General features: G+C 46.8%; 1 protein-coding gene across 2 annotated transcripts in view; it reads right to left on the reverse strand.

The window, feature by feature from the left end:
* Positions 1 to 2608: 2608 nt before the first annotated feature.
* Positions 2609 to 22959, reverse strand: part of LOC112249876 (vacuolar protein sorting-associated protein 18 homolog) — a 29571-nt gene continuing 9220 nt past the window's right edge. For both annotated transcript variants that reach the window (XM_042321411.1, XM_042321412.1), the window contains 13 exons: positions 20766 to 21016; positions 19323 to 19502; positions 18986 to 19159; positions 18616 to 18741; positions 17336 to 17442; positions 16771 to 17053; positions 16282 to 16527; positions 6748 to 6882; positions 6397 to 6624; positions 5998 to 6138; positions 4167 to 4376; positions 3684 to 3923; positions 2609 to 3304 (listed from right to left, as the gene is read on the reverse strand). In XM_042321411.1, the coding sequence (XP_042177345.1) occupies positions 3008 to 3304; positions 3684 to 3923; positions 4167 to 4376; positions 5998 to 6138; positions 6397 to 6624; positions 6748 to 6882; positions 16282 to 16527; positions 16771 to 17053; positions 17336 to 17442; positions 18616 to 18741; positions 18986 to 19159; positions 19323 to 19502; positions 20766 to 21016 (2618 nt within the window). In that variant the 3' untranslated portion in view covers positions 2609 to 3007. The remainder of the gene's footprint in view (positions 3305 to 3683; positions 3924 to 4166; positions 4377 to 5997; positions 6139 to 6396; positions 6625 to 6747; positions 6883 to 16281; positions 16528 to 16770; positions 17054 to 17335; positions 17443 to 18615; positions 18742 to 18985; positions 19160 to 19322; positions 19503 to 20765; positions 21017 to 22959) is intronic.

The raw sequence follows: 22959 nt of genomic DNA on the forward strand, positions 1-22959 counted from the left end.
AGGTTTAATTAGTTCAGCTGGAAGAATTCAAACAGTTGCATGCACCTTAAATCTGCAATATGTAGCATTTTGGGCGTCCCGACAAAATACACATAGAAATGTGAGTTATAGATGTGTCATTCTCATTGAAAGCAAGTTTAAGAAGCTGCAGATATCTTCTATGTGCACCGTTTCTATGCTTCAGCTGTTTGAATTCTTCCAGCTGAACTAATTGAACCATTTTGTCAGGACGCCCAAAATGCTACATATTGCAGATTTAAGGTGCAAGTCCAGTGTCATCCCAGTCACATCAACAAAGGACATTTAGCATTTATTCCAGGCTGCAGAGAAATCCCCAGTGCTGAGTCTGTTTACCTTCTGATCGGCTAGAGGAAGAAAGGTAAAGTAAAATGCGTGACATATTGCAGATTTAAGGTGATCAGAAGGTAAAGTAGCGCCCCAGTGTCATCCCAGCGTGTCACATCAACAAAGGACATTTAGCATTTATTCCAGGCTGATCAGAAGGTAAAATCCCCAGTGATCAGAAGGTAAAGAGCGTCTGTTTACCTTAGCGTGATCGGCGTGATAGAGGGAAGATCAAAGGTAAAGTATAGCGCACTCTAGCGTGATCAGAAGGTAAAGTATAGCGCCCTCTAGCGTGATCAGAAGGTAAAGTATAGCGCCCTCTAGCGTGATCAGAAGGTAAAGTATAGCGCCCTCTAGCCACAAAGAGTATTTACACCACTAGTCAACAGTTTCCACTTGAATATTTTCCCAGCGGAACGCAAAGGCCCCAGAAATCAACATGTCGGGCCCTTAAATCTAACCGCACATAGAACAGGTGCAGGTCACATGAAATGTTATTGTGTCTCTGTTCTGCAGTAATGCATTGTGTTGTAATTCATATTGTATAGTACCTAAATATATCGCTGTTCTGCAGTAATAAATTGTAAATAACTCTCCTGGATGTCTCTGTTCTGCAGTAATGCATTGTGTTGTAATTCATATTGTATAGTACCTAAATATATCGCTGTTCTGCAGTAATAAATTGTAAATAACTCTCCTGGATATGTCTCTGTCGAAGACTGAGGCGGTCTGACAAAGGAAGGTGTTCAGGCGTAGGGATCTCTCCGGGTGCTGGAGGTGAAGTGGCTTGGCCAGGCCTGATGAAGACCCAGCTACCACATCGTCCACCTCCGCCTGCCAAACCCCAGACGCCATGGAGGACTGAGATCTGTAGGCCCTACTGGGCAGGTACACTCACTGAAAGACAACTATCTCAACAACAATATGAGCTAGAGAGGAAGAGGTTCTTCAGAACCTGCACTCATCTGCTCTTCAAGGGAATTTGCAGCGGAAATGTATCAACAGAAACATTTTAATGTGTATTTCCTAGTCAGTTCTGTCAAAAAATGTCCCATTAGGAGGTGATTTATACAACATTATCTTTTCTGAGCCTACTCTATTGGCGGAGTCTGCTACTCCTGAAGATTACCGAGCTACATGTTCCGTCACTCAAAGGGAAGTATCGTGACCGGTTACTATTGTTGTTATTTTGGGGCCATTTTAAATGACTGATTTGATATGAGCTATAAATTGCACACAAGACATGTTGCAATGAAACTGTTAACATTCGTCAATATGTACCCGATTCATATATTTTAAATATATTTCACAAACTTCACACTCACGTTTAAGGAGGTACACACATTTTCTCTGCACTGTTGCACATCTATGACAATGTAAGCATTGAACTGAAGTACGAGGCCATTTCCTTGTCAGTTGCTGCATATTTATGAGAGGAAGGCGTCTCACTCAATCCCAGAGAATAAAATCCTAATTTAAAATGTTAATATTTTCGACTTTCAGATAGGTCTCACTCCATCTGAGGAATTCATTTATGTTCGAACACTTGAAATAAAACCATTTTTAAAAAAAGAGACTTGATTTTAATCATTTGTTTAATTTTCATAAGTGCATTTAGCAAACCATAGCAAAAGTGTAGTAGCATTGACCTGATCTCAGAGTCACAACAGAATACACTGTCAGCCAATGAAACAAGGGAGTTCTCATGAGGTCACAAGTGACAAATAACAACAAGACTAATTCATTACATTCATTCTATAGTATTATTCATGTCTCTAGCCAGTGGAATTAAGTAAATACCAGTTAGGGATGAATACATCTGAATTTATAAAATCTCATTTCAGAGACAATTTCAGAGTTGTTTTTGTTAATTCAGACAGATTTGAGTTGTAAAGACGGTGAACTGTTCTACTGTAGTAACGTCTGATTAAGAAATGTGAGAGAGACTGACATTGCCTCAGTACAGTCTGAAGCAGAAAAACAAGAGAAAGAGAGCGAGAGACTAGAATATATGATATTACAGAGACACAGAGGAGCCAATCAAATGGCTACCCAGATTATCTGTCAGGTCTACTACACCTGTTGTATTCAGCATTTCACTGTAAGGTCTACTACACCTGTTGTATTCAGCATTTCACTGTAAGGTCTACTACACCTGTTGTATTCAGCATTTCACTAAGGTCTACTACACCTGTTGTATTCAGCATTTCACTGTAAGGTCTACTACACCTGTTGTATTCAGCATTTCACTGTGAGGTCTACTACACCTGTTGTATTCAGCATTTCACTGTAAGGTCTACTACACCTGTTGTATTCAGCATTTCACTGTGAGGTCTACTACACCTGTTGTATTCGGCGCATGTGACAAATAACATTTGATTTGATAAGAGGTTACCAAGGAGATCCTGCATTCTTCCCCTTCCCTGTGTCTCTCCATCACCAGGCACTGTGCAGAGGTGGCTCTACATCCCCATTATCACAGAGAGATATTCCATTCCATTTCAGACAGCATAAGTTGCGCATTTCAGCCATTTCTGAAATAAGACATGTCTATTTCAATCAAACGTTCAAACAGCCCATTTCAGACCCGTTCCATTCAGACAGCCACCTCAAGTCCGCCATTTCAAACCTGCCCAGTTTCAGGCAGGTCCAACCGTCCATTTCAGAGCCAGCTGGACTTCTCCTCCTCAAACTTCTGTGGATCAATAAACGGTTTGTCGATCGACTTGATCATCAGCTCGCCGCAGTACACGCACTCGCAGGCGATGATGTCATCGATGTCGGACTTGATCTGCTCTCGGCTGACCCCGGCGCTTCCTTTCCCCAGGCTGGCGGTGTCGCCCCCCTCCTCCTTGGGGGCGGGGCGGTGGCGAGACTTGGAGGTCTGAGTGGCTGCAGCCAACTTCTTCTGCAGCTCATCTAGTTTAGTCTGCTTGTAGGTGGACAGGTGAGGGGTCACCTGAGGAAAGATCCACCGTTACAGTATGTGAGCTCCATACAAGATAACAAGTGAATTTAAAAAAATTTAAAAACACTACTGAACTACTGAATCTCGTGGGGGAAGAAGACACAGTTGTGATACATTTTTGGGGATATCCTCCTCCAAGCCTTTTTCATTGTGTATGTAGCGTACTTCATTTACAAATAAATACACAGTAATGACCCAATGACCCTCTGTTTGCTGCAATAGAATGTTGGCTAACTCTTCCTTAAAATCGGGTCAAAGTTCAAGAGAGAAAAAAAAAGGGATGTGCTACTAACCTACCGGTATATCTATCGGAAGCAAACTGTTCTTGAAATCGGGTCGAAGGTCAAATAAAATTGGTTTGCATACTGACCTCCTGGAAAAGGCAGTCGTAGTGGAACATGTGACCACAGAGGAACAGATAGAAGGGTCTGTTGAGGAGGGGGAAGTCGCAGGCAGCACATTTCTCCTGGTTCTCCACCACCCCGTACTTGTTCCTCATCTCCTGGATATCCTCTCTGATCCGCTTGGCGCTCTCCGTCGCCTCCTCCATCTCCTGCTTCAGCTCGTCTATATGCTGGTTGTACTCCTCTAAAGAGCTGCAGATAGCCTCCTGCAGGGAGGGAGGGGGGAGGGGCAACATAAAAACACATGTCAAATACTTACTAGAAGCTGAGATTTGGTTCAGGTGCCAAGATTACATACTTATGAACATTTGATTTGGTACAATGGAAACAATAGAATAGTCCCCAAAAGTGCAAGCTCCAAATTATATTAAGTGCACCTCAAATACTCAAATAAAATCTTGTATGTTTGTTTGTTTGTTTAGATCCTAAATATTTGATGGCAGTATTACCTTGAAGTGGTCTATGGTGACAAAGTCCGGGAAGAAGGGCAGTATGTCTTCGATCTTGAGCAGGTTACAGCTGGACAGACAGTTCATGGCCTTCTTCACATCCTTCTCCTCTTGCACCACGTGACAGGCGATCTTCAGCCACAACTTCTTCCTCAACTCTTCGTCATCCTCAGGCAGGTCAGCACACGTCTTGGCCAAGTCCACATCCACCTGGAAGGAGAAACAGCACGGGAGAAACGCCCCAGCCGCTTGAGAAACAGTTTTCAAGGAGCGTGACACTAATCCAGATGCTCATAAAAAATCCCGCTACGCTCTACGACAAACCATCAAAACAGGCAAAGTGTGAATCGAGAACTCCGATCGAATCCTACTACACCGGCTCTGACGGTCGTTGGATGTGACAGGGGTTGCATACGATCACGGATGACAAAAGGAAGCCCAGCCACCAGCTACCCAGTGAAGCGAGCCTACCAGATGAGCAAAATGCATTCTATGCTGGCTTCGAGGCAAGCAACACTGATCCATGCACGAGAGCACCAGCTGTTCCAGACGACTGTGTGATCACACTCTCTGCAGCAGATGTGAGTAAGACCTTTCAACAGGTTAACATTCACAATGCCGCGGGGCCAGACAGATTACCAGGACGGATTCCCAGAGCATGAGCTGACAAGTGTCTTCACTGATGTTTTCAATCTCTCCCTGACCCAGTCTGTAAATCCTATATGTTTCAAGCAGAACACCATAGTCCCTGTCCCCAAGAATGCCAAGGTAACCTGTCTAAATGATTATCGCCCTGTAGAACTCACATCAGTGTCCACATCACTATGGCTCTATCATGGTCCACACACACCAACACAGTCGTGAAGAGGGCACAACAATGCCTCTTCCTCTTCAGAAGGCTGAAAAGATTAAGATCCTCAAGAAGTTATACAAAAAGCAAGATTGACAGCATCTTGACTGGTTGCATCACCGCTTGGTATGGCAACTGCTTGGGCTCCGACAGTAAGGCGTTACAGAGGGTAGTGCGTACTGCCCTGTACATCACTGGCACCAATCTTCCTGCCATCCAGGATCTCTATACCAGGCGGTGTCAGAGGAAGGCCCTAAAAAGACTCCAGCCACCCAAGTCATAGACTGTTCTCTCTGGTACCACACGGCAAGCGGTACCAATGTACCAAGTCTGGAACCAACAGGACCCAGAACAACAATGTCTACACTGTATTTCTGATCAATTTGATGTTATTTTAAGGGACAATTTATTTTTTCTTTCAAAAACGAGATTTCTAAGTGACCCCAAACTTTGAACAGTAGTGTTTATTGAGATAATGTCTGCACACGTTGAGATAATGTCTGCACACGTTGAGATAATGTCTGCACACGTTGAGATAATGTCTGCACACGTTGAGATAATGTCTGCACACGTTGAGATAATGTCTGCACACGTTGAGATAATGTCTGCACACGTTGAGATAATGTCTGCACACGTTGAGATAATGTCTGCACACGTTGAGATAATGTCTGCACACGTTGAGATAATGTCTGCACACATTGAGATAATGTCTGCACACATTGAGATAATGTCTGCACACATTGAGATAATGTCTGTACATATTGAGATAATGTCTGTACATATTGAGATAATGTCTGTACATATTGAGATAATGTCTGTACATATTGAGATAATGTCTGTACATATTGAGATAATGTCTGTACATATTGAGATAATGTCAGTACATATTGATGGTGTAGCCCACTATTTGCACATTCTTATCTTGCAATATGAAATTATCAAGTTAGCTACATATTCACAAAAACTAGCCAAGACACTCACTTGTAGGGCCAGATCGACAGCTTCTTCATACAGCTCCATGATCTTATAGACCAGAACACAGGCCTGGAGGTAACCATGTTCAGCACACAGCCTCAGGGCATACTTTAAATCATAGTGGATGTCTGACAAGTGGGACCCAGCCTGTCAATAGTAACAACACATTAGATGTATTAATAATATGTTATAATATTATCAAATATATTTGATTTACTTTCAAGATACCCAATGGCACTTAAGAGTAAACTAGAATACAATTTAAACAGGTCATTATATATAAATATATCTAAAAAAGTCAATTCCACAATTATCAAGACATTTGGTCTGCATGTCCTTGGTGAAAAGTAAAGTGCTATATAGGGGACAGGGTGCCATTTGGGAGGGCCACAGCCTTGAACCTACCTGTTCCAGGTACCACAAGAGACTATCAGGTTTGTACTTGGCATAGAGGGACAGCAGGTAGTTGTGTATGGCCTCTTCGGTCACAGTGAGCTGGTAGACACAGAACTCCATGTACCGGATGGTCTCGTTGACCTGTTGTGTTGAGCCCATCTGACTGTAGTTGACCAGGGCTGGGATCAGTTTCTTAGGTTCCAGCCTGGAACCCATCTGGATCCAGGCGTCCACCACCTTATATGGTTATTAAAAAAAACGTATGGTATTGTGTGGCATGGCAAACTTGAACAGACAAAGACAATAATAATAACAACAACACAGTTCATTTGCAAGCGGTTAAAAATCAAAATGGATCACCTTCTTAGGTATGTGTTGCATGAGGATTGGGGAAAACTTATAGAAGAGCTTCTCGTCGCAGTGCTTAGAGAGCACCTCCAGGGCGGCGCTGTAGTCATCATGCTGACAGTGGTGGGAGATCACCCTCTCATAGTCCTAGAGAGAAAGAATCGATATCCATCTTTTCTTAATCCCAGAAAATGTCAAAAAAGCAACTGATAAAACACATATTTTAGACAAAACCGAAAATAAAGTGACACAAAATGTCCGTAACATTAGAAGACAGGTGTTAATTTAAACACCTAATTTAGTTTTAGTCTTTAAAACTAACTTTTATCGTTTTTAGGTCAAATTCAAGTAATTTCATCCTTTGTTGGTTTTAGTTGTTATCAGTCGACATAAAACTATGGATAATTTAATATAACAGTGGGTTCCTTGAAAAACAAAAAGAATTTGTGCTGGACAAAAATGCCAGAAATATTACTGCACTCCTAATATTTCAACAAATAACATTCATTTTATCGAAAGGAAAAAGGCAACCACCATTTATGTTTGCAGACCGCGGCGCAAGAGTGGCAACACACATTCAGAGACCCCTGGACTTATTTACACATTTTGTTACAACATTATTCTAAAATGTATTAAATAAACAAAATTCCTCATCAATCTACACACAAATCTTTGCACATTTATTAAAAATGAAAGACCCTTTGCTACGAGACTTGAAATTGAGTTCATGTGCATCCTGTTTCCATTGATCATCCTTGAGATGTTTCTACAACTTGGAGTAAATTCAATTGATTGGACATGATTTGGAAAGGCACACACCTGTCTATATAAGGTTGACAGTTGTCAGTGCATGTCAGAGCAAAAAAAAAGCCATGTCAAAGGAATTGTCAGTAGAGTGCCGAGACAGGATTGTGTCTGGGGTACCAAAACATGTCTACAGCATTGATGGTCCCCAAGAACACAGTGGCCTCCATCATTCTTAAAAATGGAAGAAGTTTGGAACCACCAAGACTCTTCCTAGAGCTGGCCACCCGGCCAAACTGAGCAATCGAGGGAGAAGGGCCTTGGCAAGGGAAGTGACCAAGAACCCAAATGGTCACTCTGACAGAGTTCTAGAGTTCCTTTGAGGAGATGGGAGAACCTTCCAGAAGAACAACCATCTCTGCAGCAAACCACCAATCAGGACTTTATGGTAGAGGCGAGACGGAAGCCACTCCTTGGTAAAATGGCAGATGACAGCCTGCTTGGAGTTTGCCAAAAGCCGCACACAAGCCTAAGCTCACCATGAGCAACGCCAAGCATCAGCTGGAGTGGTGTAAAGCTCGCCACCATTGGACTCTGGAGTGGAAACACGTTCTATGGAGTGATGAATCACGCTTCACCATCTGGGGCAGTTTGACGGACGAATCTGGATTTGGCGAAGACCAGGATGCATAGTGCAAACTGTAAAGTTTGGTGGAGGAGGAATTCTGGTCTGGGGTTGTTTTTCAGGGTTCGGGCTAGACCACTTAGTTCCAGTGAAAGGAAATCTTAATGCTACAGCATACAACGACATTCTAGACCATTCTGTGCTTCCAACTTTGTACAACAGTTTGGGGAAGGCCCTTTCCTGTTTCAGCATGACAATGCCCCCGTGGACAAAGCGAGGTCCATAAAGAAATGGTTTGTTGAGATCGGTGTGTAAGAACTTGACTGGTCTGCACAGAGCCCTGACCTCAACCCCACTGAACACCTTTGGGATGAATTGGAACGTTGACTGCGAGTCAGGCCTAATCACACAACATCGGTGCCCGACCTCACTAATGCTCGTGGCTGAATGGAAGCAAGTTCGCACAGGAATGTTCCAACTAGTGGAAAGCCTTCCCAGAAAAGTGGAGGCTGTTATAGCAGCAAAGGGGGGACCAACTCCATATTAATGCCCATGATTTTGGAATGAGATGTTACACAAGCAGGTGTCCACATACTTTTGCTCATGTAGTGTATATACACACCTGAAATACATCATACCTCTCTCTGCACATTGATCTGGTCTGGCACTCCCTGTATATAGCTCCACATTGATCTGATACTGGTACTCCCTGTATATAGCTCCACATTGATCTGATACTGGTACTCCCTGTATATAGCTCCACGTTGATCTGGTCTGGAACTTCCTGTATATAGCTCCACATTGTTCTGATACTGGTACTCCCTGTATATAGCTCCACATTGATCTGGTCTACTTCCTGTATATAGCTCCACATTGATCTGGTCTGGTACTTCCTGTATATAGCGCCATATTGACCTGGTACTAGTACTTCCTGAAAACAGCTCTACATTGATCTGGCTCTTCCTGTATATAGCTCCACATTGATCTGGTACTCCCTGTATATAGCTCCACATTGATCTGGTCTGCTCCACATTGTACTTCCTGTATATAGCTCCATATTGACCTGGTACTAGTACTTCCTGAAAACAGCTCCACATTGATCTGGCTCTTCCTGTATATAGCTCCACATTGATCTGGCGCTTCCTGTATATAGCTCCACATTGATCTGGCACTTCCTGTATATAGCTCCACATTGATCTGGCACTTCCTGTATATAGCTCCACATTGATCTGGCACTTCCTGTATATAGCTCCACATTGATCTGGTACAGGTACTTCCTGTATATAGCTCCACATTGATCTGGCACTTCCTGTATATAGCTCCACATTGATCTGGCACTTCCTGTATATAGCTCCACATTGATCTGGTTCTTCCTGTATATAGCTCAACATTGATCTGGTCTGGTACTTCCTGTATATAGCTCCACATTGATCTGGTTTTTCCTGTATATAGCTCCACATTGATCTGGTACTTCCTGTATATAGCTCCACATTGATCTGGTACTCCCTGTATATAGCTCCACATTGATCTGGTCTGGTACTTCCTGTATATAGCTCCATATTGACCTGGTACTAGTACTTCCTGAAAACAGCTCCACATTGATCTGGTACTTCCTGTATATAGCTCAACATTGATCTGGTCTGGTACTTCCTGTATATAGCTCCACATTGATCTGGTACTTCCTGTATATAGATCCACATTGATCTGGTACTTCCTGAAAACAGCTCCACATTGATCTGGTACTTCCTGTATATAGCTCCACATTGATCTGGTTCTTCCTGTATATAGCTCCACATTGATCTGGTAAGAAAACAGCTCCACTTCCTCTATATAGCTCCAAATTGATCTGGTACTCCCTGTATATAGTTCCACATTGATCTGGTACTTCCTGTATATAGCTCCACATTGATCTGGTACTGTATTCCTGTATATAGCTCCACATTGATATGGTCTGGTACTTCCTGTATATAGCTCCATATTGACCTGGTACTGGTACAGGTTCCTGAAAACAGCTCCACATTGATCTGGTACTTCCTGTATATAGCTCCACATTGAGCTGGTTCTTCCTGTATATAGCTCCACATTGATCTGGTACTTCCTGTATATAGCTCCACATTGATCTGGTTCTTCCTGTATATAGCTCCACATTGATCTGGTACAGGTACTTCCTGTATATAGCTCCACATTGATCTGGTACTCCCTCTATATAGCTCCACATTGATCTGGTACTCCCTCTATAAAGCTCCACATTGATCTGGTACTCCCTGTATATAGCTCCACATTGATCTGGTCTGGAACTTCCTGTATATAGCTTCACATTGATCTGGTACTCCCTGTATATAGCTCCACATTAATCTGGTACTTCCTGTATATAGCTCCACATTGATCTGGTACTTGCTGTATGTAGCGCCACATTGATCTGGTCTGGTACTTCCTGTATATAGCTCCACATTGATCTGGTAATCCCTGTATATAGCTCCACATTGATCTGGTACTTCCTGTATATAGCTCCATGTTGATCTGGTAATCCCTGTATATAGCTCCACATTGATCTGGTACTGGTAATTCCTGTATATATCTCCACATTGATCTGGTACTTCCTGTATAAAGCTCCACATTAATCTGGTACTTCCTGTATATAGCTCCACATGGATCTGGTACTTGTACTTCCTGTGGAGCTCCATTCTTGTGTATATTATTTTATTCCTCGTGTTAGTTACCATTTTCTTTTTCATAAGCTAGCATTTCCCTGTAGAGTCTACACCAATTCGGTGCATGTGATCAATACAAATTGAACACAGATTAATGAATGACAGTGCACATGGGAAAATGTAGTTTTTTTGTGATCAACTCAAAAATAGCCTACATGAAAGAGAGAGTAAACATTGTTTCTAGTTGAAGGAGGGTGACTGAAGTGACCGCCTGGGAGCTGTGTGGGAGGGTGACTGAAGTGACCGCCTGGGAGTGTGACTGAAGTAACCGCCTGGGAGCTGTGTGGGAGGGTGACTGAAGTGACCGCCTGGGAGGGTGACTGAAGTGACCGCCTGGGAGGGTGACTGAAGTGACCGCCTGGGAGGGTGACTGAAGTGACCGCCTGGGAGGTGACTGAAGTGACCGCCTGGGAGAGTGACTGGGAGAGTGACCGAAGTGGGAGCTGTGTGGGAGAGTGACTGAAGTGACCGCCTGGGGAAGTGACCGCCTGGGAGGGTGACTGAAGTGACCGCCTGGGAGGGTGACTGAAGTGACCGCCTGGGAGAGTGACTGAAGTGACCGCCTGGGAGCTGTGTGGGAGAGTGACTGAAGTGGGAGCTGTGTGGGAGAGTGACTGAAGTGACCGCCTGGGAGAGTGACTGAAGTGACCGCCTGGGAGCTGTGTGGGAGAGTGAATGAAGTGACCGCCTGGGAGAGTGACTGAAGTAACCGCCTGGGAGCTGTGTGGGAGAGTGAATGAAGTGACCGCCTGGGAGAGTGTGACCGCCTGGGAGCTGTGTGGGAGAGTGAATAGTGACCGCCTGGGAGCTGTGTGGGAGAGTGAATGAAGTGACCGCCTGGGAGAGTGACTGAAGTAACCGCCTGGGAGCTGTGTGGGAGAGTGAATGAAGTAACCGCCTGGGAGCTGTGTGGGAGAGTGACTGAAGTAACCGCCTGGGAGCTGTGTGGGAGAGTGACTGAAGTAACCGCCTGGGAGAGTGACTGAAGTAACCGCCTGGGAGCTGTGTGGGAGAGTGACTGAAGTGACCGCCTGGGAGAGTGACTGAAGTAACCGCCTGGGAGCTGTGTGGGAGAGTGAATGAAGTGACCGCCTGGGAGAGTGACTGAAGTAACCGCCTGGGAGCTGTGTGGGAGAGTGACTGAAGTAACCGCCTGGGAGCTGTGTGGGAGAGTGACTGAAGTGACCGCCTGGGAGAGTGACTGAAGTAACCGCCTGGGAGCTGTGTGGGAGAGTGAATGAAGTGACCGCCTGGGAGAGTGACTGAAGTAACCGCCTGGGAGCTGTGTGGGAGAGTGACTGAAGTGACCGCCTGGGAGAGTGACTGAAGTGACCGCCTGGGAGGGTGACTGAAGTGACCGCCTGTGGAGTGACCGCCTGGGAGGGTGACTGAAGTGACCGCCTGGGAGCTGTGTGGGAGAGTGACTGAAGTGAGCTGTGTGGGAGAATGACTGAAGTGACCGCCTGGGAGCTGTGTGGGAGAGTGAATGAAGTGACCGCCTGGGAGAGTGACTGAAGTAACCGCCTGGGAGCTGTGTGGGAGAGTGAATGAAGTAACCGCCTGGGAGCTGTGTGGGAGAGTGACTGAAGTAACCGCCTGGGAGCTGTGTGGGAGAGTGACTGAAGTAACCGCCTGGGAGAGTGACTGAAGTAACCGCCTGGGAGCTGTGTGGGAGAGTGAATGAAGTGACCGCCTGGGAGAGTGACTGAAGTAACCGCCTGGGAGCTGTGTGGGAGAGTGACTGAAGTAACCGCCTGGGAGCTGTGTGGGAGAGTGACTGAAGTGACCGCCTGGGAGAGTGACTGAAGTAACCGCCTGGGAGCTGTGTGGGAGAGTGAATGAAGTGACCGCCTGGGAGAGTGACTGAAGTGACCGCCTGGGAGGGTGTGACCGCCTGGGAGGTGACTGAAGTGACCGCCTGGGAGGGTGACTGAAGTGACCGCCTGGGAGCTGTGTGGGAGAGTGACTGAAGTGGGAGCTGGGGGAGAATGACTGAAGTGACCGCCTGGGAGCTGTGTGGGAGAGTGAATGAAGTGACCGCCTGGGGAGTGACTGAAGTAACCGCCTGGGAGCTGTGTGGGAGAGTGAATGAAGTAACCGCCTGGGAGCTGTGTGGGAGAGTGACTGAAGTAACCGCCTGGGAGCTGTGTGGGAGAGTGACTGAAGTGACCGCCTGGGAGAGTGACTGAAGTAACCGCCTGGGAGCTGTGTGGGAGAGTGAATGAAGTGACCGCCTGGGAGAGTGACTGAAGTAACCGCCTGGGAGCTGTGTGGGAGAGTGACTGAAGTAACCGCCTGGGAGCTGTGTGGGAGAGTGACTGAAGTGACCGCCTGGGAGAGTGACTGAAGTAACCGCCTGGGAGCTGTGTGGGAGAGTGAATGAAGTGACCGCCTGGGAGAGTGACTGAAGTGACCGCCTGGGAGCTGAAGTGACCGCCTGGGAGGGTGACTGAAGTGACCGCCTGGGAGGGTGACTGAAGTGACCGCCTGGGAGCTGTGTGGGAGAGTGAATGAAGTAACCGCCTGGGAGCTGTGTGGGAGAGTGACTGAAGTAACCGCCTGGGAGCTGTGTGGGAGAGTGACTGAAGTAACCGCCTGGGAGAGTGACTGAAGTAACCGCCTGGGAGCTGTGTGGGAGAGTGACTGAAGTGACCGCCTGGGAGAGTGACTGAAGTAACCGCCTGGGAGCTGTGTGGGAGAGTGAATGAAGTGACCGCCTGGGAGAGTGACTGAAGTAACCGCCTGGGAGCTGTGTGGGAGAGTGACTGAAGTAACCGCCTGGGAGCTGTGTGGGAGAGTGACTGAAGTGACCGCCTGGGAGAGTGACTGAAGTAACCGCCTGGGAGCTGTGTGGGAGAGTGAATGAAGTGACCGCCTGGGAGAGTGACTGAAGTAACCGCCTGGGAGCTGTGTGGGAGAGTGACTGAAGTGACCGCCTGGGAGAGTGACTGAAGTAACCGCCTGGGAGCTGTGTGGGAGAGTGAATGAAGTGACCGCCTGGGAGAGTGACTGAAGTGACCGCCTGGGAGGGTGACTGAAGTGACCGCCTGGGAGGGTGACTGAAGTGACCGCCTGGGAGGGTGACTGAAGTGACCGCCTGGGAGCTGTGTGGGAGAGTGACTGAAGTAACCGCCTGGGAGCTGTGTGGGAGAGTGACTGAAGTGACCGCCTGGGAGAGTGACTGAAGTAACCGCCTGGGAGCTGGGAGAGTGAATGAAGTGACCGCCTGGGAGAGTGACTGAAGTAACCGCCTGGGAGCTGTGTGGGAGAGTGACTGAAGTGACCGCCTGGGAGAGTGACTGAAGTGACCGCCTGGTGACTGAGTGACCGCCTGGGAGGGTGACTGAAGTGACCGCCTGGGAGGGTGCTGAAGTGACCGCCTGGGAGGGTGACTGAGTGACCGCCTGGGAGGGTGACTGAAGTGACCGCCTGGGAGAGTGACTGAAGTGACCGCCTGGGAGCTGTGTGGGAGAGTGACTGAAGTGGGAGCTGTGTGGGAGAATGACTGAAGTGACCGCCTGGGAGAGTGACTGAAGTGACCGCCTGGGAGCTGTGTGGGAGAGTGAATGAGTGACCGCCTGGGAGAGTGACTGAAGTAACCGCCTGGGAGCTGTGTGGGAGAGTGACTGAAGTGACCGCCTGGGAGCTGTGTGGGAGAGTGACTGAAGTGACCACCTGGGAGCTGTGTGGGAGGGTGACTGAAGTGACCGCCTGGGAGCTGTGTGGGAGAGTGACTGAAGTGACCGCCTGGGAGCTGTGTGGGAGAGTGACTGAAGTGACCGCCTGGGAGCTGTGTGGGAGAGTGACTGAAGTGTGAAAAGGAGCTTCATGTCAAATTCAATGTCCATCAGTCTCATGTGGAATTCTCGTCTTGTCAAATGTGTGTAGACGAAAATAAAAAGCCATTTGTAATAGTTAATCGTTTTTTTCCCCGGGACATTTCGACTCGTTATCGACAGTTTTAGTCAGGAAAAATAGGTCGCTGCTGAGTATTTATCATCATAGTTATTGACAAAATGAACACTGTTCGAAACAACCAAAAGAGAGCAGCAATAAGTACCACAATACAATACCATGAATTAATAGCAGGTTTGGGGTCAATTCTATTTCAATTCCAGTCAATTCAGGAAATACAATGAAATTCCAATTCTCTTCAATGCTTTTCAATTAGGAAAATGTGGAATTGGAATTTGGTTCCGTGGTTGCCATGGCACCGTAAGGTAGCCTAGGCGAACTCTGTAAATATTGTTCATATCATTTTTTAAGTGTCTTTTGTTCCATTTTGTAATACTTTGTGCGTGATTTTGGCTGCTCTAGGGTTTGATCACCATATCCTATGGTCTTGACTCTGAGTTTCTGAATCATGATGAAAAGTATTTAGGCTTGTTAGCTAGCTAGCTGGCTCTTCGGATTCAAATAAAGTGGCTTTTGTTGAATCTGTTTGGAAGTATTACACCAAGGACAGCATGATGTGTCCAGAGGAAGCAGAGGAAGGTCAGGGACAGCATGATGTGTCCAGAGGAAGGTCAGGGACAGCATGATGTGTCCAGAGGAAGGTCAGGGACAACAGGCTGTGTCCAGAGGAAGGTCAGGGACAACAGGCTGTGTCCAGAGGAAGGTCAGGGACAGCATGCTGTGTCCAGAGGAAGCAGAGGAAGGTCAGGGGCAGCATGCTGTGTCCAGAGGAAGCAGAGGAAGGTCAGGGACAGCAGGCTGTGCCCAGAGGAAGCAGAAGGAGGTCAGGGACTGTTCAGTGAATGCTCCTAACCACTGCCAAGACGTGGTGGCTTTTCGAGCACTTTTCTGCAGCAGTGGCATCACCCAGGTGGGTTCTACACTCCTGGAAATGAAGGACCAGCAGCAGAAAAGAGCACGAAAAGCCACCACATCTTGGCAGTGGTTAGGAGCATTCACTGAACAGGTCCCTGACATTCCGAGAAGAGGCTCCAAATGGAGTGACTGGACATTCCGAGAAGAGGCTCCAAATGGAGTGGCTGGACATTCCGAGAAGAGGCTCCAAATGGAGTGGCTGGACATTCCGAGAAGAGGCTCCAAATGGAGTGGCTGGACATTCCGAGAAGAGGCTCCAAATGGAGTGACTGGACATTGAAGAGGCTCCATGGCTGGACATTCCGAGAAGAGGCTCCAAATGGAGTGGCTGGACATTCCGAGAAGAGGCTCCAAATGGAGTGGCTGGACATTCCGAGAAGAGGCTCCAAATGGAGTGACTGGACATTCCGAGAAGAGGCTCCAAATGGAGTGACTGGACATTCCGAGAAGAGGCTCCAAATGGAGTGGCTGGACTTTTTTTTTGTCATCCTTGATTTTAAATGCATTATCCACATGTGGTTGTATTGTGTTGAAATAATATTATAGAGAGAGCGAGAGATCTGGTTCACTTTCTGAATTGATTAGAATTGAAATAGATTTGAGCCTAACCCCTGGATAAATTGCATCATAAGATACCTGCATGATGACAGAGAAGTAGACCATGTCGTCCACGTTGCCGTGGCTAGCCAGCAGGTCATAGATGGTCGTTCGGTTGTTATAGAGACACTCCTTGTGTTTGGAACTACTGAGGAACTTCCGGAACTCATCACGCGTCTCCTGGAACACCCCATGTTTCCCCTCATCTGATTGGAGAAGCCCCAGGCAGTTCAGGTAGAGCTCAGTCAGCCAGGTGACCAGTAAGGTGATCTGGGTCTTCTCACTCTGTTTCAATTTATCAATCAAACTTTGGTTTGCAAGCAGGGGTAACATAGTCAAAAATACAGTCCATAGTCCATTCAAAATAGTTTTTTTTTTAAATCATACAAAAATTTAAAAAAAAGTTTAGTTACAAGTTACCTCAGATCACACAAAATATGTCTCTGCCCCAAATGGTAGCCACTACTTTTGACCAGGGCCCAGAGGGTGCCATTTTGGACCGACTAAGTCACCAAAAAAACATCCTACCTGCTTCAGATTGTTGAGTTTCTTCAGAAGGAACTCTTTCAGAGCTTCTTCCTGTTTCGCCTCGATGAACTTCAACGCAATCTCCTCAAAGTAGTTCTGGGTCAGAGCGTAGCACTTAGCGCTCTCCAGGTAACGTTTGTCCTGGAAGCAGTGTTCTGCCTCTTTAGCCAGGACCATGTCCATGCACTCTGGCCGGTCCCGGCAGTACTCCTTAGCCAGGTCAAACTTGTTCATGCTCATGTACATCTGCCACACATCCCTGGCTTCTCTCTGGATGTGGTATCTGGATTGAGAGAGAAAAACCCTGGACTGTTGTACTTGTCTTTCACATGTCTTTTGTTTCTAGCACTGATTCCACAGATAGAGGTTCAACAGGGTTTAACTAGCCATGGCTGATCTAGCATGATTCCACAGATAGAGGTTGAACAGGGTTTAACTAGCAACGGCTGCGACGTGGTCATTCTACTGATCCTAGTTGAATGCACTGATTGTAAGTAAGTCTCTCTGAGTCGGAGCATCTGCTAAGTTGACTAAAAAAACAAAATAATAAAACTGTAAAACGAACCTAAAGACGGCCTTCTCAGTGTAGATCCACACCAGGCCTCCTGCTGGGTCCTTAATCATCTTCTTCAGAGTGCCGAACTTATCAGGGAACACATCCTCGTACACCACCTGTCAATCAATCAATCAATCAATCAAAACAGACATTCATCAATCAATACACATACATCAAATGAGTGTATTCATAAAGGAAGCCTAGTCAAAAGAAGTGCACTACATAGGGAATAGGATGTCATTTTGGAGAAATCCAAAATCAGCAGTTGTCACTAAGACTGTGTTTAGACTCTGGTTGAATGGCGGAAACCCGCTTAATGAAATGAACCAGAATTTACCGTCCAGAACCACTCCTTTTTCCCGGGTTACAGGCATCCCGTCTCGGGGGGACAGGCGGCCCGTCTCAGTATGGAGCGCAGATCACAATGCGCTGTCATTTTTTTATCATGGTTCATATGGTTTATCATGGTTTATTTAGTCTTGTGACCGTCTACATTTACTGCGGCATAGCCTACGCTGATATAAAGACCAAACGTCTAATTTACACATCTCCATCTGGATTTTGGTTTTCACTTTGTTTTTTTAATTGTAAAGATTAAATATATATTTTAATTGCAGCTGTAGCCTTTAAAAAAAACAGTCAAATATCGTTGCTTTTAAATCAGTGCACTCTGTCGCAGTCTCTCTCTCCATCAACTCCATTCAAATGGCAACTAAAATAGATCATCCTGTTCTAGATTGAGATAGGGATAAATGTCCGAGCCAACCTCTTTCAGGTAATACATTCAATGCAGTATTAGACTTAAAATTTAGCTAATTAAATGATGAGTTATATATAATATGCTTCTGACAGCCTCTGGCAATACGCAAAGTACCTGTGCTCCGCTGGGGCCCCTCCTTAAAAAAAAAAAGTCCCAAGTCCCAAAAGCTAGACTAGAATAGATTGCTGGACATAGTTTTTTTTTTTTTTTTTTTTTTGGGGGAACCCCATAATGTAACCCGGCCCCCACAGTAACCCGGCCCTGGACCCCACAGTAACCCGGGACGGACCCCATAATGTAACCCGGCCCCCACAGTAACCCGGCCCCCACAGTAACCCGGGACGGACACCATAATGTAACCCGGCCCCGGACCCCACAGTAACCCGGGACGGACCCCATAATGTAACCCGGCCCCCACAGTAACCCGGCCCTGAACCCCACAGTAACCCGGGACGGACCCCATAATGTAACCCGGCCCCCACAGTAACCCGGCAGCAGCAAAGGCCCGTCTGCGTGCGTGTGTACCCACCTGCCCGTTGAGGGTGCAGATGGCTTTGACGCGGTCTGGGAGGAGGAGTAGAAAGTGGAACTGAGTCAACACGATGGAGATGGGCTTGTTGAAACTGAAGTCTATGTCTGGGGTGTAGTCCCACACCTGATGGGGGGGAGGGGGGTAAAATAAACAGAGACAGACAGAGAGCGAGAGATAGAGAGAGAGAGAGAGAGAATGATAAGTGCAGCAGAAATATGAATTTCTAGAATACAATAGAATTATTTTGAAAGACAAGTAACAAATAGACCCATATCACCTGTGGGGAGTTTACCACTAGAGCACATGATAAATACAACACATCAAACCTTAAAGTATTACTAGCCTAAATATATTATAAAAACAGTACCTGCACATCACTGAGCAGCGAGTCCAGCTTGACGTAGTCCAGCTGACCGTAGAGAACTCCGTTACCCATCATCCATGCGAAGGCCTTGGGGCACGACCTGAGCTTGGGGGTGTAGAAGGTGATCTCACTGTAGCCCATGTTAAACGGAAACTCCTGGAAGCTGGGCAGAAGCTCCTAGTAGTAGACATAGCACATTATAAAGCCATGTTCACAAGACAAAGGGTTCATAGACGGTTATAACAAGTTAGAAAGTATGCTCATTGGCTCTGACTAAAAGTAGTGGACTATATAGGGAATAGGGTCCGATTTCCAACACGGCCCTGTTGTTTTAACAGACCTGGTTCTGTGAGAAGATGGCGCTGAAGCCTTGCTGCTCTGACCCCTCCGCCACACGACCTACGAACTGGAACAAACGCTTCCTGGTGGTGGCGATGATGACGACTTTAGACTCGGGACCTCGTTCCACCTCTATACAGCACACAGGAGCAGGCCTCCCGTCCTCCTCCAGGGAGTGGACCTGTGTTTCAATTACAGAACATTACTCAGCATAATAAAAGGATTCCTTTTGCAAAAGTACTTTCAAACACGATAGCCTGCGGAGAAGTTCACGCGAAGGTAACCACGGTTTGATTCGTTTGAATTTCAACAGCTTTGATTAGCATAGTTTCCCACTGGTTCAAATTCAATCAAAAAAAAAATTTTAAAAGAGAGAATACAGTATTAACAGCATTTGTTATTTTTGGTCAAAAAGTTGGTACACACCTACTCATGCAAGGATTGGTCTTTATTTTTTACTATTTTGCACATTGTAGAAAATAAGTGAAGACATCAAAACTATGAAATAACAGATATGGAATCATGTAGTAACCAGAACAAAAAAAAAAAAAAAAAAAAAAAAACTGTACAACAAATCAAAATATATTCTAGATTCTTCAAAGTAGCCCCCCTTTCTCTTGACAGCTTTGCACACTCTTGGCATTCTCTCAACCAGCATCATGAGGTAGTCACCAGGAATGCTTTTCCAACAGTCTTGAAGGACTTCCCACATAATGCTGAGCACTTGTTGGCTGCTTTTCCTTCACTCTGCGGTCCAACTCATCCCAAACCATCTCAATTGGGTTGAGGTCAGGTGATTGTGGAGCGATTTCAAATTAACTTATCCTCTGCAGCAAAGGTAACTCTGGGTCTTCCTTTCCTGTGGCGGTCCTCATGAGCCTGTTTCATCATAGCGCTTGATGGTTTTTGCGACTGGATTGACTGACAGTAATGATGGCCTGTTGTTTCTCTTTGTTTATTTGATCTGTTCTTGCTATAATATGTACTTGGTCTTTTACCAAATAGGTCTATCTTCTGCATACCACCCCTACCTTGTCACAACACAACTGATTGGCTCAAACGCATTAAGGAAAGAAATTCCATAAATTAACTTTTAACAAGGCACACCTGTTAATTGAAATGCATTCCAGGTGACTACTTCATGCAGCTGGTTGAGAGAATGCCAAGAGTGTACAAAGCGGTCATCAAGGCAAAGGGTGGCTACTTTGAAGAATCTCAAATATAAAATATATTTTGATTTGTTTAACACTTTTTTTGTTACTAGATGATTCCATATGTGTTACTTCTTCATTTTGATGTCTTTACCATTATTCTACAATGTAGAAAACAGTCAAAATAAAGAATAACCCTGGAATGAGTAGGTGTGTCCAAACTTTTGACTGGTCCTGTACATGAAGATATACAATACAATGTCATATGTTTATAGTCAGATCCTATCACTGACCTGTTTGAAGTACTGGTCGGGGTTGGTGTTAAACAGGCTTCCCTCTGAAGCAGAGATCTCAGCCTCGAAGATAATTCCCTGGCTGGTTCCCACTAGGATGGGCCCAGTGTTGGTCTCTGTCCTCAGCAGCTTGTTCCAGCCTACACTCTCTATGAGGTGTCCTCTCCAGCGGGACAGAGACCTCACCTTCTGGGTGTTCCTGTTCAGATACAGACACTCGCTGGTACTGAGAGAAATCACCAGATGGGACCCTGCAGGGAAGGAGAGGGGAGACCAGTGTTACAACTGGTACAGACAGATCACCAGGGGAGACCAGTGTTACAACTGGTACTGACAGATCACCAGGGGAGACCCTGCAGGGAAGGAGAGGGGAGAGCAGTATTACAACTGGTACAGACAGATCACCAGGGGAGACCCTGCAGGGAAGGAGAGGGGAGAGCAGTATTACAACTGGTACGGACAGATCACCAGGGGAGACCCTGCAGGGAAGGAGAGGGGAGAGCAGTATTACAACTGGTACGGACAGATCACCAGGGAGACCCTGCAGGGAAGGAGAGGGGAGAGCAGTATTACAACTGGTACGGACAGATCACCAGGGAGACCCTGCAGGGAAGGAGAGGGGAGAGCAGTATTACAACTGGTACTGACAGATCACCAGGGAGACCCTGCAGGGAAGGAGAGGGGAGAGCAGTATTACAACTGGTACTGACAGATCACCAGGGAGACCCTGCAGGGAAGGAGAGGGGAGAGCAGTATTACAACTGGTACGGACAGATCACCAGGGGAGAGCAGTATTACAACTGGTACGGACAGATCACCAGGGAGACCCTGCAGGGAAGGAGAGGGGAGAGCAGTATTACAACTGGTACGGACAGATCACCAGATGAGACCCTGCAGGGAAGGAGAGGGGAGAGCAGTATTACAACTGGTACGGACAGATCACCAGGGGAGACCCTGCAGGGAAGGAGAGGGGAGAGCAGTATTACAACTGGTACTGACAGATCACCAGGGAGAGCAGTATTACAACTGGTACTGAGAGATCACCAGGGAGAGCAGTATTACAACTGGTACTGAGAGATCACCAGGGAGAGCAGTATTACAACTGGTACGGACAGATCACCAGGGAGACCCTGCAGGGAAGGAGAGGGGAGAGCAGTATTACAACTGGTACGGACAGATCACCAGGGAGACCCTGCAGGGAAGGAGAGGGGAGAGCAGTATTACAACTGGTACTGACAGATCACCAGGGAGACCCTGCAGGGAAGGAGAGGGGAGAGCAGTATTACAACTGGTACGGACAGATCACCAGGGGAGAGCAGTATTACAACTGGTACTGACAGATCACCAGGGAGACCCTGCAGGGAAGGAGAGGGAGAGCAGTATTACAACTGGTACGGACAGATCACCAGGGAGACCCTGCAGGGAAGGAGAGGAGAGCAGTATTACAACTGGTACGGACAGATCACCAGGGAGACCCTGCAGGGAAGGAGAGGGAGAGCAGTATTACAACTGGTACGGACAGATCACCAGGGAGACCCTGCAGGGAAGGAGAGGGGAGAGCAGTATTACAACTGGTACGGACAGATCACCAGGAGACCCTGCAGGGAAGGAGAGGGAGAGCAGTATTACAACTGGTACGGACAGATCACCAGGGAGACCCTGCAGGGAAGGAGAGGGGAGAGCAGTATTACAACTGGTACGGACAGATCACCAGGGAGACCCTGCAGGGAAGGAGAGGGGAGAGCAGTATTACAACTGGTACGGACAGATCACCAGGGGAGACCCTGCAGGGAAGGAGAGGGAGAGCAGTATTACAACTGGTACGGACAGATCACCAGGGGAGACCCTGCAGGGAAGGAGAGGGAGAGCAGTATTACAACTGGTACGGACAGATCACCAGGAGACCCTGCAGGGAAGGAGAGGGGAGAGCAGTATTACAACTGGTACGGACAGATCACCAGGGAGACCCTGCAGGGAAGGAGAGGGGAGAGCAGTATTACAACTGGTACGGACAGATCACCAGGGAGACCCTGCAGGGAAGGAGAGGGGAGAGCAGTATTACAACTGGTACTGACAGATCACCAGGGAGACCCTGCAGGGAAGGAGGGGAGAGCAGTATTACAACTGGTACGGACAGATCACCAGGGAGACCCTGCAGGGAAGGAGAGGGGAGAGCAGTATTACAACTGGTACG

The sequence above is a fragment of the Oncorhynchus tshawytscha genome, linkage group LG05 (genome assembly GCF_018296145.1).
Source record: "Oncorhynchus tshawytscha isolate Ot180627B linkage group LG05, Otsh_v2.0, whole genome shotgun sequence".
In the NCBI taxonomy this organism is placed as follows: domain Eukaryota; kingdom Metazoa; phylum Chordata; class Actinopteri; order Salmoniformes; family Salmonidae; genus Oncorhynchus; species Oncorhynchus tshawytscha.